The sequence below is a fragment of the Babylonia areolata genome, chromosome 13 (genome assembly GCF_041734735.1).
Source record: "Babylonia areolata isolate BAREFJ2019XMU chromosome 13, ASM4173473v1, whole genome shotgun sequence".
Taxonomy (NCBI): domain Eukaryota; kingdom Metazoa; phylum Mollusca; class Gastropoda; order Neogastropoda; family Buccinidae; genus Babylonia; species Babylonia areolata.
In genome coordinates, this window is record NC_134888.1 from 39,648,667 (window position 1) to 39,666,414 (window position 17,748).

Here is a 17,748-nt window from a genome sequence, read left to right on the forward strand (position 1 = left end):
AAAGTATTTGACTGTGTCAACAGAGTTAAAGGAGATCATCAAGACCCAACTGCAGAGTACTGCCAGTGCAGACAATGAGCTGAAGGAACTTCAAAAACAACAACTGAAGGCAGAGATTGAGCATGCTGCTGAAGTCCACAAACTACAAAAAGAGAAACTCTTATTAGAAATTAGGCTTTTGGAGAAACAACTTGGCCAAGAATAACAAGTGACACATCTCATGATCCCCCCCCCCCCACCCCCCCAACAGTCCCCATCCAGCACTCGCTCTCCCTCAACACACACACACACATGCACACACACACACACACACACACACACACACACACACACACACACACACACACACACACACACACACACACACACACAAATCAAAGGACAACCAAAAGCTTGTACATTTTCTGTTAATGTTCATGATTGTAGTACTGGAGTACTAGATTTCTTTAATTATTAGTCAATAAATGGTGGCTTTAAATTTATAATATTAATTATTATTTTGATTACTGTGAAAATGTTTCCCATTGACCATATGTAACTCAATTAGGATACTCACATTTAATTGAAAGGTTTAGTGGAAAATATGTCTCTTTGCTGAATGCCTTTTCTTGGTTTTGCATCACCCAAAATTTGTTGGTTCCATTTTTAATTCACATTCTGAGCACATAAACTTGTATCATGAGTAATTCAGTTATGCACAAGTAGTGCATTCAACCAGTGCTTAAATTGCATTTAAGTTTACAGTCAGTTTTATTTTTTTTAAACAAGAGTGAGGTACCGGTAAGGTGTGAATTGACAGTTTTCTTGGTCAGAATGTTGTGGTGAATCTGAATCAAGCTGAAGTATTTCCATTAAAACATTTAACTGTTGAAATGTGTTGCTTTAGCTGCTTGCATTTTGCCAAATTTGACCTCTCTCTCTCTCTCTCTCTCTCTCTCTCTCTCTCTCTCTCTCTCTCTCTCCTGTTTTTTTTTAATGCAGATTACTCACCTTATTAAGGGTGTTCAGAAAAGGGGTCATTAACCATTGACGCAGGGGATAGGCACTGTCACCCAATATCAGTCCATCTAAAAGAGGTGGTTGTCTTTCAAAATCTCTCCAAACAGAGCTCTCTGAGCATCCTTGCATCATGAACAGAGCCTGGGTTTCTGACGACACAGTTTATGATTCTCAGATCACTATCACAAACAATTTGTACATTTATACTATGTTTACCACGCCTGTTCACAAATTCATGTTCGTTTTCTGTTGGCGCCTGGATTTTTATCTGAGTTCCATCTATACATCCTATGACATTTGGAAAATTATTCTTTACAAGAAATTGTCTCTTTTGTCTGTTGGCATCAGCTTGATTGGGGAAATAAATGAACTCCCTGGCATGTCGGCACAAGGCTGCAGATACACGGTGAACTATTCTGGACACTGTACTCTTATGCACATTCACAGTGTCACCTACCACATTCTGAAAGCTTCCAGACGCATAGAAACGCAATGATACAAGTACCTGCATTTCTGCTGATAATGTATCTCGTCTTCGGATGTCAAATTCCAAGTCATTTCTCAACAAATCAACAATCCTGAGGATGTCTGGCCTTCGAAAACGGTAGCGTGAATAGAGTTCTGCATCATCAAGTTGTTGAAGAGGGTTAAATCGTTCTCTGAAGACTCGATTTCTTCTTTGTATTCTCTCCCAAAAATATTGATGAATAAATCCAGCCATGTTGACACACATTTAGCTGATCAGCTAAGAGATTTAGAGCTGCTGCGAGCACCTCTAAAGTTGGGGGGCTAAATTAGCTGGGGAGCTAGAGATAACTGGACCTGTGCAACCCAGTTAGCGTCGCTTGCAGGGAATTCCCGATTTTAGCTGTACAGCTAAGCGATTTAGCTGTACAGCTTGTGACATGTGCAACCGGCCCAGGGTCTCCTTGGAGGTGTATGCTGTATCAATGTCTTGCTGTGATTGGATGTGTGCTTGTATCAAAGTTTTGCTGTGATTGGATGTGTGCTTGTATCAAAGTTTTGCTGTGATTGGTTGTGTGCTTGTATCAAAGTTTTGCTGTGATTGGTTGTGTGCTTGTATCAAAGTTTTGCTGTGATTGGTTGTGTGCTTGTATCAGTGTCTTGCTGTAATTGGATGTGTGCTTGTATCGATGTTTTGCTGTAATTGGATGTGTGCTTGTATCAATGTTTTGCTGTAATGGGATGTGTGCTTGTATCAGTGTTTTGCTGTAATTGGATGTGTGCTTGTATCAATGTCTTGCTGTAATTGGATGTGTGCTTGTATCAATGTCTTGCTGTAATTGGATGTGTGCTTGTATCGATGTTTTGCTGTAATTGGATGTGTGCTTGTATCAATGTTTTGCTGTAATGGGATGTGTGCTTGTATCAGTGTTTTGCTGTAATTGGATGTGTGCTTGTATCAGTGGATGTGTGCTTGTATCAGTGTTTTGCTGTAATTGGATGTGTGCTTGTATTGATGTTTTGCTGTAATTGGAAGTGTGCTTGTATCAATGTTTTGCTGTAATTGGATGTGTGCTTGTATCAATGTTTTGCTGTAATTGGATGTGTGCTTGTATCAATGTCTTGCTGTGATTGGTTGTGTGCTTGTACCAATGTTTTGCTGTAATTGGATGTGTGCTTGTATCAATGTCTTGCTGTGATTGGTTGTGTGCTTGTATCAATGTCTTGCTGTGATTGGACGTGTGCTTGTACCAATGTTTTGCTGTAATTGGATGTGTGCTTGTGTCAATGTTAGGTTGTAATTGGATTTGTGCTTGTATCAAAGTTTTGCTGTAATTGATTGTGTGCTTGTATCAAAGTTTTGCTGTAATTGGATTTGTGCTTGTATCAAAGTTTTGCTGTAATTGAATGTGTGCTTGTATCAATGTTTTGCTGTAATTGAATGTGTGCTTGTATCAAAGTTTTGCTGTGATTGGATCTGTGCTTGTATTGAAATTTTGCTGTAATTGGATGTGTTTGTATCAATGTTAGGCTGTCTTTGGATGTATGCTTGTATCAATGTTAGGCTGTCTTTGGATGCGTGCTTGTATCAATGTTTTGCTGTAATTGGATGCGTGCTTGTATCAATGTTAGGCTGTCTTTGGATGCGTGCTTGTATCAATGTTTTGCTGTAATTGGATGCGTGCTTGTATCAATGTTAGGCTGTCTTTGGATGTGTGCTTGTATCAATGTTAGGCTGTCTTTGGATGTGTGCTTGTATCAACATTTTACTGTTGTTGTTTTTTCAGTGGCGAGTACGCTCTGCATGAGTACACTGAAGTGAAGACGGTAAGTACTTTAACTCTCCTGGCTAGAGTTCGTTATCCAGGACTTTTACCAGCAGTGACTGGCACAATAGCCGAGTGGTTAAAGCATTGGACTTTCAATCTGAGGGTCCAGGGTTTGAATCTCGGTAACGGCACCTGGTGAGGTGAAGGGTGGAGATTTTTTCCGATCTCCCAGGTCAACGTATGTGCTAACCTGCTGGTGCCTGAACCCCCTTCGTGTGTATATGCAAGCAGAAGATCAAATATGCATGTTAAAGATCCTGTAATCCATGTCAGTGTTCGGTGGATTATGGAAACAAGAACATACCCAACATGCACCCCGTCCCCCCCGCACCCCTACCCCCGGAAAACGGAGTATGGCTGCCTACATGGTGGGGTAAAAATGGTCATACATGTAAAAGCCCACTGGTGTACATAGCAGTGAACATGGGAGTTGCAGCTCACCGACGACGAAGAAGAAGAACCAGCAGTTTTTCAGACAAAGGTAAAGGCCCTGGGTTACAGAATCTCATAGCAGGACATACAAATCCAGGACTCAGAAACTAATACACCCTGAAGAAGTGAAGCCTTTCTGTGATGTATTTGTACATACATTGCAATTCAGGAAAACTGACAAAGGGCCCATGTGTTTTCTCACGGCACCAGCTGTGAGTCTGTATGGAATGCGTAGATCGTCAGCGCTGACCAGAAGAAACGTTGACAATAATTGTTAAAAACAGACAAGATTCATACTCGTAAACATTTTGAGTTTTTCCTTTGTGCATTGGAATGGCATAGTTATGATTTTCTTCCTTGGATATTTAATAAAACATTTTTTTTTATTTAATGGCAAAGTGTGTAACTATTCTCTGTATATTTCTTTGTCAGTGTAAATTCATTTTAATTGATTTCCTTTCCAGTGACAGTTCTTTGTTTCTGATGAACACTTAACTAAAGACAGTATGAATCATTTCACACTAGTATAATGATGAAGGATTTGTCTGGGTGATAGAGATAGTGTAATTTGGCTGTCTTTATTAAAAAATTGTTTTTTGCAGAATGTAGTTTTTTTGCAGTTGTTATTCTTGTTTAGGAGCAGAAACTTTATTATTATTATTATCATTATTTTATTTTTACATTATTGTATTATATAGAGTATAGAGTTTTAGTGCTTATTCACATTTACTATATGGACAGCAAAGTATAGTTTAAGTGCTTATTCTCATTTACTATATCAGTATATGTACAGCAAAGTATAGTTGAAGTGCTAATTCTCATTTCCTATATGTACAGCAAAGTATAGTTGAAGTGCTAATTCTCATTTACTATATGTACAGCAAAGTATAGTTGAAGTGCTAATTCTCATTTACTATATGTACAGCAAAGTATAGTTCAAGTGCTAATTCTCATTTACTATATGTACAGCAAAGTATAGTTCAAGTGCTAATTACTATATGTACAGCAAAGTATAGTTCAAGTGCTAATTCTCATTTACTATATGTACAGCAAAGTATAGTTCAAGTGCTAATTCTCATTTACTATATGTACAGCAAAGTATAGTTGAAGTGCTAATTCTCATTTACTATATGTACAGCAAAGTATAGTTTAAGTGCTAATTCTCATTTACTATATGTACAGCAAAGTATAGTTCAAGTGCTAATTCTCATTTACTATATGTACAGCAAAGTATAGTTTAAGTGCTAATTCTCATTTACTATATGTACAGCAAAGTATAGTTTAAGTGCTCATTCTCATTTACTATATGTACAGCAAAGTATAGTTGAAGTGCTAATTCTCATTTCAGGTGACCATCAAGCTGCCCAGCAAGACTTCATAAAGTGAACCAGGTTCCTCCAAGCACCAGAGCTGGTTTCTTTTATTTCTTTCTTTCTTTGCTACTGAGTCCAGCACTCTGTGATGAATCTGCTCAATTTCTGTGAAGCTTTTGCCCACCTTTTTTTTTTTCTTTTTTTTTCCAGTTTTGATTTTTCTATCAGAACTACATTACTGACATTTGCCAAAATGTTTCCTACTAACAGAGCTTTTTTTTTTTTTTTTTTTTCCCTTTTGTCCTTCCCATGCACTAGAACATGGCTAAGTTGTCCAGAATGTACAAGGTCATTACTGATGTTTGTCAAAATGCTTCCTGTATGTACACAGAAGTGAATGTGTCGTTTTCACACACGACGACTTGAATAAGTAGTGCAGATATCACAAAGAAGATTTGGGATCTTGAGGAAAACCAAGACAGTGAGGAAAATCCAGACACAATGTGAAAAAATGAGGGATTTTGATAAATCAGGTGTGAAGAAAAATGTGGACACAGTTTGAAATGTTTACTTTTTAATATTTTTATTACTTATTTCTGATTGTGAATTCCAAATTCCCTGATTTTAGGGGTACTGGGAGATTTCTTTTGTTGTTGGAGATGCCATGTGCAAAAGATTGATCCAGAGAATGCTGTTGAATGCAATCATGAACACAGTGTCTGCAAGAGAAGTTTATTTGTTATTTGATGTTTGCAGCAAGACTGCACATACAATTATTATATTTTTCGTTGTGAACATCTAAATATTCTGTTTACAGTATTATCATCTGAAACTGTCTGAAAAGATTTCCTCTGGCCAAGCAGACTACCCCACTGAATGTGGTTGTCACAGACACATAGTTGCTTGGATGGTGAATTATTTTTTTTATCAGACATATGTACATGTATTATTACCTTGTTTAAATTTCTTTTGAATCAGAAAATTTAAGTATGATTTATCTCTGTTATGAAATAAGTGTGCTCACATTATCTTTTTGTGTTTTCCATGTTATGATGGTTATGCAAGAACTTCAGATGCAGATTGTGAATGTGGCGATTTAGATTGATTCTAAAATATTTTATTACGTGTTATTGTTGAGAACCAAGCTCAATTGTTTGTAAAATTGCTTTGTTGCAGGTGTTTTTTAATTTATATATATTTTTTATATATCTCTTGATCAGTTCTAGTGAAATATATTTTACTATTTTATGTAAACATCACATTGTTATTGTACAATCCTTGTTAAAACAATGGAATAACAATCTTTTAAAACAGAACTGGCTTTTCTTCCTCCCTGTCACTAACCCAACATCTCCGTTTGGTGCTATGTATTCTGCAGTTAAATAGAAAAATCAAGTTGCAGCTATTAAAAGTCTCATGGTGAAATATTAGGACAATGTTTTAAACTGGTGTCTTCATTAAGAAGGAGTACTGTGCATCTGTTAAAGTCTCATGTTGAAATATTAGGACAATGTTTTAAACGGATACCAAGATTAAAAAGTACCGTGTGCATGTGTTATCTCCCCTCCTCACCTGCACCGTATTACTGAAGATCCCAAGAATATATCTTCACTGAGGAAAAATAGCAGTTTTTTAATTTGTGCCATAAACTTTTGTCAGTTTTTTTTTTTTCAAACTTTCCCCTCTCTCTCCTCCCCCTCCCCCTTTTATAATACTTGTACACATGCTTTCCTTTACCTGAGAGAAGACACAGAAAAGTGGGGTTTTGAGCAAGTCTTTTGAGCTTTGTTTATGGGAAGTTTCTAACCTATAATCAGAAGCATCTCATTCAGCCTAATTTCAGCCTCCACGATGTGTGTGTAGATATGATGAATCAGCATGGAACGCAACACAGGTCTACAAAAAACAACGCTGTCATGAATAAGCAGAGAGTCTGCGTATATAAGTTCGGTATGATGGAAACGTGGCAAATAATCAATGGGCTTCTGTTGGAAAAATGGAATTAAACAAAAACCCCATTGTGGAGACATACGTGTACTCTAGCAGTGTCTAACATATGTGTACTCTAGCAGTGCCTAAATTATCAATAAAAGACACAAAACTTTGATGACTTCAGTGTGAATAATGTGTGTGGTGCATGCTGTTGAGGCTTAGATTTGATAAAGTGAGAATGTGTTGGGTTTTATGATCATTTTTTTTCTTTGATCAGTCTCGACACATTGCATTCCTGTACTCTCATTTGTAAATGTGTGTGTGTTTTTACTTGAGCACCACCTTCTCTGTGAATCATGTTTAATTGACATCATCCTCACACTACTGAATTATTCATGATGACCGGAAGAAGGAAATGGTTGGGAAACTGTGTCGTGGACAGTATTTTGTGGGTTTGTCTTCGTGTGATTTTTTGGTGGATGTGTTTGTTGACACGGTTGAGCATTTGTATGGTTGGACAGTCCTGATATGGCCCTGTGTGGCTGACTGGACGATGAGCAACAAAAAGAAGAACAAGGATGGGAAGGAGAAGGAAAGATCTTCATGTTCCTTTCCACATACTTCAGCATTTGTTTAACTCGCTTCACACATACTTCAGCGTTTGTTTAACTCGCTTCACACATACTTCAGCGTTTGTTTAACTCGCTTCACACATACTTCAGCATTTGTTTAACTCGCTTCACACATACTTCAGCATTTAACTCGCTTCACACATACTTCAGTGTTTGTTTAACTTGCTTCACACATACTTCAGCATTTGTTTAACTCGCTTCACACATACTTCAGCGTTTGTTTAACTCGCTTCACACATACTTCAGTGTTTGTTTAACTCACTTCACACATACTTCAGTGTTTGCTTAACTCGCTTCACACATACTTCAGTGTTTGCTTTACTTGCTTCACACATACTTCAGTGTTTGTTTAACTCGCTTCACACATACTTCAGTGTTTGCTTTACTCGCTTCACACATACTTCAGTGTTTGTTTAACTCGCTTCACACATACTTCAGCGTTTGTTTAACTCGCTTCACACATACTTCAGCATTTGTTTAACTGGCTTCAAGCACTGGATCCAGTAATCCTTAGCATGAAACACCTCAACTCATTCAGCCCTACCTGCACCTGAGCAATGCTCTGGCATCAAACGTTGTTTCAGTAAAACTGTCTCCTTGTTCATACATATGCATAAACCGCAGACAGGTCGCGTTAGCCAAGTGGTTAAAGCGTTGGACTTTCAATCTGAGGGTCCCGGGTTTGAATCTTGGTAACGGCTCCTGGTGGGTAAAGGATGGAGATCTTTTTTTTTTTTTTTTTTTTGCTGCCCCATCATCTGCACCATTTCAGTGGCATTTTTCCCACGCCACTCATTTAGATTCCCCCATACACAGCCATACCCGGGTTCGTCTGTCACAGTTCCAGCATCGGCAGTCCGCAGGGAACCATTGATGTTAGGTCGCCAGGAGGCCACACACCAGAGGAGACCCTGCACTGCTGTGGCCACCCCATGAATCTGCCGACACTGAAGACATTGACAGGACTCACCCCAAGCAACAAAGTGGAGGTATATCGAAACTGAGGTCACAATGAGAGCAGGGCATGAAAGGCCACAGACTTTGCGACTGTTTTGTTTATATTGATGACGATGGAGGAGGATGACGATGATGATGTTGCTATGGAGTCCATTTTGGTTTGGGACTGCATGACAAGGCTGTACTCTATGCTTCCTGTCATAATGATATCCCGGTGTTAACCAGGCCCGAGAGATACAGACACTTGCAGTGTTGGTCAGATAATTAGAGCAACACACCCAAAGACGCATCCTTGAAGTGGATGACACTCGACTGTGTGGTCCCAGTCTTCCCATTTAAGCCCACTCAACTCTGGGTAGGAGCCGGCCACGGGCCGAAAAACTCTCCTCCACTGGGATTCGAACCCGCGTCCTCCCAGCCGTCAGTCCGCAACGCTAACCACTTCACCACGGCGGCTGGTAGGATGGAAATCTTTCTGATCTCCCAGGTCAACATATGTGCAGACCTGCAAGTGCCTGAACCACCTTCGTGTGTATACGCGAGCAGAAGATCAAAGTGCACGTTAAAGATCCTGAATTCGATGGGTTATGTAAAGCACACCCCCAAAAACAGAGTATGGCTGCCTACATGGCAGAATAAAAATGGTCATACACATAAAAGCCTACTCATGTACAAATGAGTGAATGTGGGAGTTCAACCCACGAAAGCAGCAGCAGCAGCATAAAATGCAAGCAAAGCAAACTGACTTCTACAGGCTTTCCAGTTGTGTCCACACACCAGTTTTGAGTGGGGGAGGTTGGGGGGTGGGGGGAAGGTTGATTTTAGTATATTTACTGCGTTTTTCCCCAGCAGTGTGGCAGGGAAGCTGGGTAAGGCTGTAAACTCCATAGCGCTGAATGGGTTAAACACAGCTACCTCTTCCTGTGCTTCCAGGGAGGAATCAAACCCATTCTTGTGGAGTGGTGGCCTTGCGATAACACGTCCGCCAACATAGCAAGAGAATCTGAGCATACAGGGTCAAATCCCTCACTTAGCAGAAATCCTCCCCCTCTACTTGTGGTGTCTGGCTGGACACAATTCAGGATGTGGTGATGCATCAAGGTCCCATGTGTAGCATGCACTTCACACATGTAAAAGAACCCCGATAAGAGCTTTCCCTAGCAAAATTTTGTAGTAAATTCCGCTGTGTGTGTGTGTGTGTGTGTGTGAGTGAAGCCTGTCTGAATGACACAGGAATGAGCACCCAATGGTAACTCTTCAGTTGGCTCTAACAAAGCTGGCAGCCTGTTGTGCAAATGACTCCGTGCTTGCAAAGTGTTAGAGCTTGGTCTCTGACCGAGGACAGGCACTGTTCAGGTATCCATATCAGTCAACCAAATGTGTGCTATGAAAATTAACTTTTTTAATTTTAAGTGGGTCTCTTTCCATCCATGAAGCAATGTGGAGCATTATTTTATAGTATACCTTGTTTCAAAAAGTGTGGTGTTGACAAGTTTTGGTGCACCCTATGTCCAAGCGGTGCTAGGGCACGTTCGTTTATTTATTTATAGTCTGTTCATCTAAGATGATGATATTAGACAGAATCCTGAATTGTCAAACTTGTTTTTCAACCAAGTTTGTGCAGTCAGGAAAGGGACACAATTCTTCATAAACTTACAGGCAAGTTGCAAAGTTTGGTTTGCAAGTTTTGTTAATGATCAAAACTACTCAAGTATCAAACAAACTGTTTTAAAATGTACACAGTGCTTTTGATAGTGACAATATTTTGAATGATCGTAGTAGTAGAAAACACTGACAGGAGATGCAGTATGTGAAGGATTTATGTCAGCTGTTATTCTTTTAACTTCTAAACCATCTAAAAATAACTGTGAATATCTTCAAGACTGAAAGAATGCACAAGCTGTAATCCTTACAGTTCTGGAAGGGCTAAATGTTGACTGTTGTCAAACCAAGCATTCTAGAGTAAGCAAGCAACATGACTTACAGAGCCAATCACCAAGTGAAGGTTATCTCTGCAACACAGTCTAGCAAGTGTTACACAAACCATAGGTACGAAACAGTCAACATTTGATTAACTTGTTCCCAGCATGCTGTCAGATTATCTGTCGTGGCTGAGCTGACTGGCAGTACTGGTCTATTTCCATGGGTAAAGGGAAGTAATTAAAGTATATCTACTTGGGAAGAACAGAGCTGAATTGTTTACTGTAGCTGAACAGGTGAAAGAACTGCTGAAGTTGATGGACAAAATAATAATCACTGCACACAACGTGGTTGAAAAAAAAAGAAACATATTGAAGAAAAAAAAAGACAAGAAAAAGGTTTTTATCATTCTCACAGTCGTCCGCATCGCACTGTCATGTGCATTTGTTTATTCACTCAGGGGAACATTTTGATGAAATGTACCCACAATGCTCACCATGACAGCATGAACAATGCATTTGTTTATTCACTCAGGGGAACATTTTGATGAAATGTACCCACAATGCTCACCATGACAGCATGAACAATGCATTTGTTTATTCACTCAGGGGAACATTTTGATGAAATGTACCCACAATGCTCACCCATGACAGCATGAACAATGCATGGCAACACTCCCAAATAATAAATACACACAACCAACTACCAAACGTTTTTTCATTTTCTATTTTTAGCAATTACTGTCAATGCGAATGTGCCTACTCTCTTGTACTCCAGTGGCATGCTCACATTTCCAACTCTCACATCATGTTACTCCCTTAACACATTTAACTCTCTCCATACGAACGGCGAAAGAGACGACATTAACAGCATTTCACCCAAATTACCATCATCAAAATATTGCAAGCAGAAGGCTCTTATACTGAAGAGGTGAATGTTGACAAAGAATACCACAATTCTGATGATGGAAGCTAAAGGTTGGGTCATTCAGACACCCACTGGACATCCGAGGGGTCTGTGTAGAGGAGAAGAGAGGACTGGCCGTACTGAGTAAGCTAAGCATTCTTTGTGGGCATTCACACATTCAGTACAAACAACCACATCAATGAATAAAACCAAAGGTGGTTATTACAAAATAAAGCAGAATCCAAGTGGTTTATTTTTTTCACACACCAAGAAAGAAAGACATCTGCAATACAAGTTGGTGCCACTCCAGTCTCTTCTCGCATCATGTGGTAAAAGGTGTCAGAAATTTTGTTCACGCAACATTCAAGAAAATACATGACACTGTCAGATAAGACCACTCAAAATTGTAAAATATGTTCTGGAAAAGCAATGAGGTAAAAGTCAAACTGTAATCAATCTAGCAAGACATTTTCATCCAGGTTATCACATACACACACACACACACTGGCCTTGCTTTTTCACAAAACAGCTGAACTACACTAGCTAACCCTGGGAAGAAGATTACAACAGCTTCGAAGCTAACGCTATCACACAGGACACGGAGAATCCAGCACAGTGAAACGAAACAATACAACACAATATCACTTGATCAGTCCCTCACAGGGAAAATGTTTTGTGTCATCAATCTGGCAAGACTTCCTGTTTCAAAGACCGTGCAGACTTCTGGCATAAAATCAAGAGACAAACGAATAATGTAAGCAAGCATTTAAATCCTCATCAAGTACCAGAACATTTCACTACGTTTGGTCTCAGTTGTCACAGTGCTGCAGCTTCTTTTCTTAACATAAATGAAATCAGTTGCTGCCCCACTGGTTTTTACTTGCAGAGCAAGCAGAGGTTGACACTGTTCTTATTGATCACAATAATCACCCACGTTAATCATCATCAGATCTGGGCTGTTCAGATTCTTCTCTACATTTTCTCTCTCTTGCAGAAGATCTTCAGCCAAGAGTGAACCTTTCTCAACATGACTGAAAGGGTATTAAAAAAAAAAAGCAGCATAACAATGTATGAGAGCAGACAAAGAACTTCACTAGTGAAGCGACAAGGGTCCTTCTACCTGAGGAAAGATGGAAGACATTTCAAACAGGACCACTGTAAAAAGTAGGACTGGACAAGTAACGAATCAGACCCTTCCTTAAAAACAAGGAAAAAAACAAAAAAACAACAAAAAAAAAACCCTGAAACAAAACAAACAACACCACCACTCAGTATTGATCCTGAATGAATAAGACAAAAAGAGTGCTCCATGTGCATCACATTAAAAAAAAGAAAGGAAAAGAAGAAGAAAAAAACCCCTGCTAAAATGATGCAGTTTTAAAGGGCACAACCTAGAGAACAGATCACATTTGTTGAACTTGTTAAAGCTTGCTTCCGCTTTTCTGCCTGCCTCACTTCATTTACACCTTCTGTCAAATCAGTTTACAATACATGTGTCTGACTTCAAACTTGTAACAGCTTGTTTCTACACATTTTTTTTAAACCAAAGTATTCTGCACTTTTTTCTCTCCTTTTTTTTTTGTGTGTGTAAGTACCATTCTCTTCATCCATCAGTTGCATTGTTTGCATTGTCATGTTTAAAAAAAGCTCGAACATCATACACAAAACATCATCACATGATATGGCTGTATAACACTATGTACAAATAAATTCTTTTGAGCTGATCTGTGTAGATCTTACAACGTCTTCCAGACAATCCAACTTCAATAATAAAACCACTGATAAAACTAACCCATATAAACACTACTGGTAATCTAATACCACAAAATACAGTTACATCATCAAAATCCCTAAAACTACCAAGAAAAAAAAAAGAGGAAAATAAAACAACAAATTGATGACAAGCAAATTGTGCACCTCTACTTTTTGACGAGTTATTAATATATACCACAGCATTAAGGCTTTTTGGTATCCGCAGTCTTTTGTAAATTCTTTTAAAATCTGACACAATCTTAATATTTTTCATTTTGAGGAAAAACTGTTCTTCAATTGTTTGTTTCTGTCATACCCATTGTTGAATTATCAATCATTTTAACAAAAATGCTGTTCCTTAAATCTCATCAAAAACAAACCTATCTTTTTGCTGTGGTAACTCCAGGAAATAAATGCTGATTATGTGACACTATGTATTTTTGGTCTATATGTCATGAAGGATTTTAACACACTACTTGTTGTGCACTTTTTAAAGTAAATAAACCTGCCCTTACAGCAAAGAAAACTCACTGGCTGTGCTGTCGGACCTCCAAGCTGCTGCCTTATTTGTGTTCCTTGTCAAAGACTGAAAGCGGCATCAAAATCAATCACCAAACTAGGACGGAAACAACATCACTGGATCATATCTAACAAGGGCACGATGCACAGCTAACTACCACGACAGGAATGTCAGTTTCCACACTTTGAACATCACCACAAATTAAAATTTGCATAGACCAGCCAGAAAAAAAGAAGGCGAACTCCAAAAGCTAAACTCAGCGAAGCGTGGCTAACTCGAGAGCAAACTCAGCAAGCATAGCGAACTCAAAAACAAGCTCAAAACTATCAGCTACTCTCCCCCTACAGCCACAAACAAGGGTGATTAGCGCCTGGTAACTAACTCTCATCTTTCATCTAGCTGTCAAACTGATATGGTGTAGTCACAGTTTTTCTCATTCCTTTCTTTTTTTCCTCTCCAAAAAAAAGGCCATTCCATCTTTCATGTTCTACAGATCAATTTCTATCAGGCAAGCATTCCTGTTTAACACAGATGCTGCTGAACAAAACAGACAAAAGAAAAAAAAGTACAAGCACAACAAATTGGCATCTGTTTCCATCCATGTTGCAGCTTGTACAAACCCATCTTGTGATACTTCCTGATATGATTTGATTTTCATGCGTTCAAAACACATCACCCATATACATCTCCTTGGGTTTTTTTTCTTTCAAACCTACACATAAGCCCACGTTTCAGAACATTTATGCTAACACTTTTAATGTTACCAAAGATTTGCAGCGGCAGCAGGACACACCACTTGAGGTTTTGGTGATTCCATTGTATGCTCACACACACACACACATACAGACACAAGAGTCTCGATGCCCAGATCCAGCCTCTTGATCATCAAACCATAATAGTCCAGCACCTCTCCAACACCAACAACAGGAATGATCCAGGCTGAAGCACTTCCCAAAACAGGACACAGCTTTGTTCTGGGAGGAATGGACGATGAGGGTGCTGGCATCCCCCTTTCTGCTCTCCCACCCCCCTCCTGCAACCCCCCATCCACATGCAATAGGAATGCAACGTAGTCTGTTCTCTCTTTTTCTTTCTCTCTTTCGTGGTTTTTGGGATTGTTTTCCCCGATGACTATGCTACTTTTGCTCTCACCCATCATCAGTTAGTTGATGGTTGGCTGATTGGTTGGTTGGTTGGTTAGTTGCGGAAAGACCTATCTTGCTTTCAATTAACATTAGTCATACATAGGACCTCTCCCCTCCTCAGACCAAACTACTGCCTATGCAACAAGCCTCTCTCCAACCCCCCCCCCAAGCTTTTCAACCTGTTAAAAAAAAAAAAAAAAAATCGATGTTCAGGTACTCTCAGTGGATAGACACCCCCTCCCCCCCTCCCCCGGTTTCCCACCACCTCCAGACTCTTCCTGCCCCCTTGCACCCCCCTGCCCTCCAACATCCCTAACCCCCCACCCCCTGTCCTCCAACATCCCTAACCCCCCTGTCCTCCAACATCCCTAACCCCCCACCCCCCCCCACTCTTTCAACTCTGCGTTCAGTATCCCAGCGGATGGACCTGGAAGGCACCCCCGTTCTGCACCACGTTCTTGGAGATGTTGACCAGGGCGTCAAAGTTCTTGTGCACCTTGCTGCTGGAGGCGGCAGCCAGGTTGCTCTGGATGCGCTCCGCCGCCTGGGAGAAGGACAGAAAAACATCAAAATAAAAAACCGTAATGTATGAATAGCAAAGAAAAACATCAAAATAAAAAACAGTGATGTATGAATAGGAAGGAAAAACATCAAAATAAATAAGCAGCGACATGTAAAAAACAGCAATGTGTGAAAAGGAAAGAAAAACATCCAACATATTAAAAAAACCCAAAAAACAGCGATGTATGTGAAGGAAAGAATAACATCAAAATAAAAAACAGCGACAAGTAAAAAACAGCAATGTGTGAAAAAGACAGAAAATATCAACAGTGACGTATGTGAAGGAAAGAATAACGTCAAAATAAAAAACAGCAACAAGTAAAAAACAGCAATGTGTGAAAAGGAAAGAAAACATCAACATATAAAAAAAACCAAACAAGTGATATCTGTGAAGGGCAGGGAAAGAATAACATCAAAATAAAAAACAGCGAAATGTAAAAATCAGCAACGTGTGAGAAGGAAAGAAAAATATCAAAATAAAAAACAGCGATGGGTGAATAGGAAAAAAAAAAGTCAAAATAAAAAAACAGCAACATGTAAAAAAAACTGCAATGTGTGAAAAGGAAAGAAAAACATCAACATATAATAAAAAAACCCAGACGTCTGTGAAGGAAAGATTAACATCAAAATAAAGAACAGCAACATGTTAAAGTTAGCGACGTGTGAGAAGGAAAGAAAAAATATCAAAATAAAAAAACAGCGACATGTAATAAAACAGTAACGTTTGAGAAGGAAAGAAAAATATCAAAATAAAAAACAGTGACATGTAATAAAACAGCAACGTTTGAGAAGGAAAGAAAAATATCAAAATAAAAAACAGCGACATGTAATAAAACAGCAACGTTTGAGAAGGAAAGAAAAATATCAAAATAAAAAACAGTGACATGTAATAAAACAGCAACGTTTGAGAAGGAAAGAAAAATATCAAAATAAAAAACAGTGACATGTCATAAAACAGCAACGTTTGAGAAGGAAAGAAAAATATCAAAATAAAAAACAGCGACATGTAATAAAACAGCAACGTGTGAGAAGGAAAGAAAAATACTGAAAGAAAATATCAAAACAAAAATCAGCAACGTGTGAGAAGGAAGGAAAGAAAAAAAATCAAAATAAAACACAGTGACGAGGGAAAAGGAGAGAAAAGTATCAAAATAAAAAATCAGAAATGTGTGAGAAGTATGGACAGAAAGTATTAAAATAAAAAATCAGAAATGTGTGAGAAGTATGGACAGAAAGTATTAAAATAAAAAAATCAGAGATGTGTGAGAAGTATTGACAGAAAAATATCAAAATAAAAAAAACAGCCACGTGTGAACAATTTTCAGACACGCTCACTTTACAAGCCCACAAGACAAACATAATAACAATAATCATGTATTGAAACAGTGCTGAATGTTGTGCACAGACAAATCAGAGTGTTTACACACCAGTCATTCACATGCCAAGATTATCTACAGAGAGGGAAGAACATTCATCAGAGCATAAGAAATGTGTGAAAATATGCTGGAAAAGCATACTCAGTTTTAAACGTGTGCGTGCGTGTGTGTTCTTCAATTTATAGCTACATACATACATAAATAAATATATATATATATATGTATATATATTAATTTAAAAAATTTTTTTAAACAGATCAGTAAGTATATATTTCTCTTTCCGAATTCTGTTTTTAAACAGAACAACATGCTCATACATTTCATCACATTACGAATCATCAAGTTTACTTGATAACATTTACAGTAAAAAAAGCAGCCAAGCGTGACGTCCTCACCTCATCGCACCACACCTCACACATGAGCTTCTCGTGCTGGGCGGAGGACAGGTTTTCTTTCAGGCTGCGTGAGGCACGGGACAGCACCGACACCATGCAGTAGATGTCGATGGCCGAGTCCGCCACCCGCTTCAGCACAAACTGTTCGTCTGGAAACCAGCCCACACTGTGGCTTAGCTCATGACTTAGCTTAGAAAGGAATTTTAGGCGGGTAGTATTTTGCACAGTACAGGAATCAGACCCCTGCCGGAGTCTGTATTAGTGGGTCACGGTTAAGTATGTGTAATTAAAAAGACTTTCATGGCCACCACTTTGTCATGCTTGTGGCTTAGCTGAGAAAAGACTTTTATCACTGTGACATGCTCATAGCTTAGCTGAGTACAGACTTTTATCACTGTGACATGCTCATAGCTTAGCTGAGTACAGACTTTTATCACTGTGACATGCTCATAGCTCAGCTGAGTACAGACTTTTATCACTGTGACATGCTCATAGCTTAGCTGAGAAAAGACTTTTATCACTGTGACATGCTCATAGCTTAGCTGAGTACAGACTTTTATGGTCACCACCACGTCATGCTCATGGCTGAGAAAATTCTGTATGGTTATCACTGT

At 39.0% G+C, this 17,748-nt stretch overlaps 2 protein-coding genes across 2 annotated transcripts in view; one reads left to right on the plus strand and one right to left on the minus strand.

The window, feature by feature from the left end:
• Positions 1-7,142, plus strand: part of LOC143289271 (retinal dehydrogenase 2-like) — a 46,545-nt gene extending 39,403 nt beyond the window's left edge. Inside the window, exons 13-14 of the mRNA XM_076598271.1 lie at positions 3,252-3,291; positions 5,074-7,142. Of these exons, the coding sequence (XP_076454386.1) occupies positions 3,252-3,291; positions 5,074-5,106 (73 nt within the window). The 3' untranslated portion in view covers positions 5,107-7,142. The remainder of the gene's footprint in view (positions 1-3,251; positions 3,292-5,073) is intronic.
• Positions 7,143-15,190: 8,048 nt separating this feature from the next.
• LOC143288939 (very long-chain specific acyl-CoA dehydrogenase, mitochondrial-like) overlaps positions 15,191-17,748 on the minus strand; it is a 32,557-nt gene continuing 29,999 nt past the window's right edge. The window contains exons 19-20 of the mRNA XM_076597622.1: positions 17,135-17,283; positions 15,191-15,346 (exon numbers count right to left, since the gene is read on the minus strand). Coding sequence (XP_076453737.1) covers positions 15,209-15,346; positions 17,135-17,283 — 287 coding nt within the window. The 3' untranslated portion in view covers positions 15,191-15,208. The remainder of the gene's footprint in view (positions 15,347-17,134; positions 17,284-17,748) is intronic.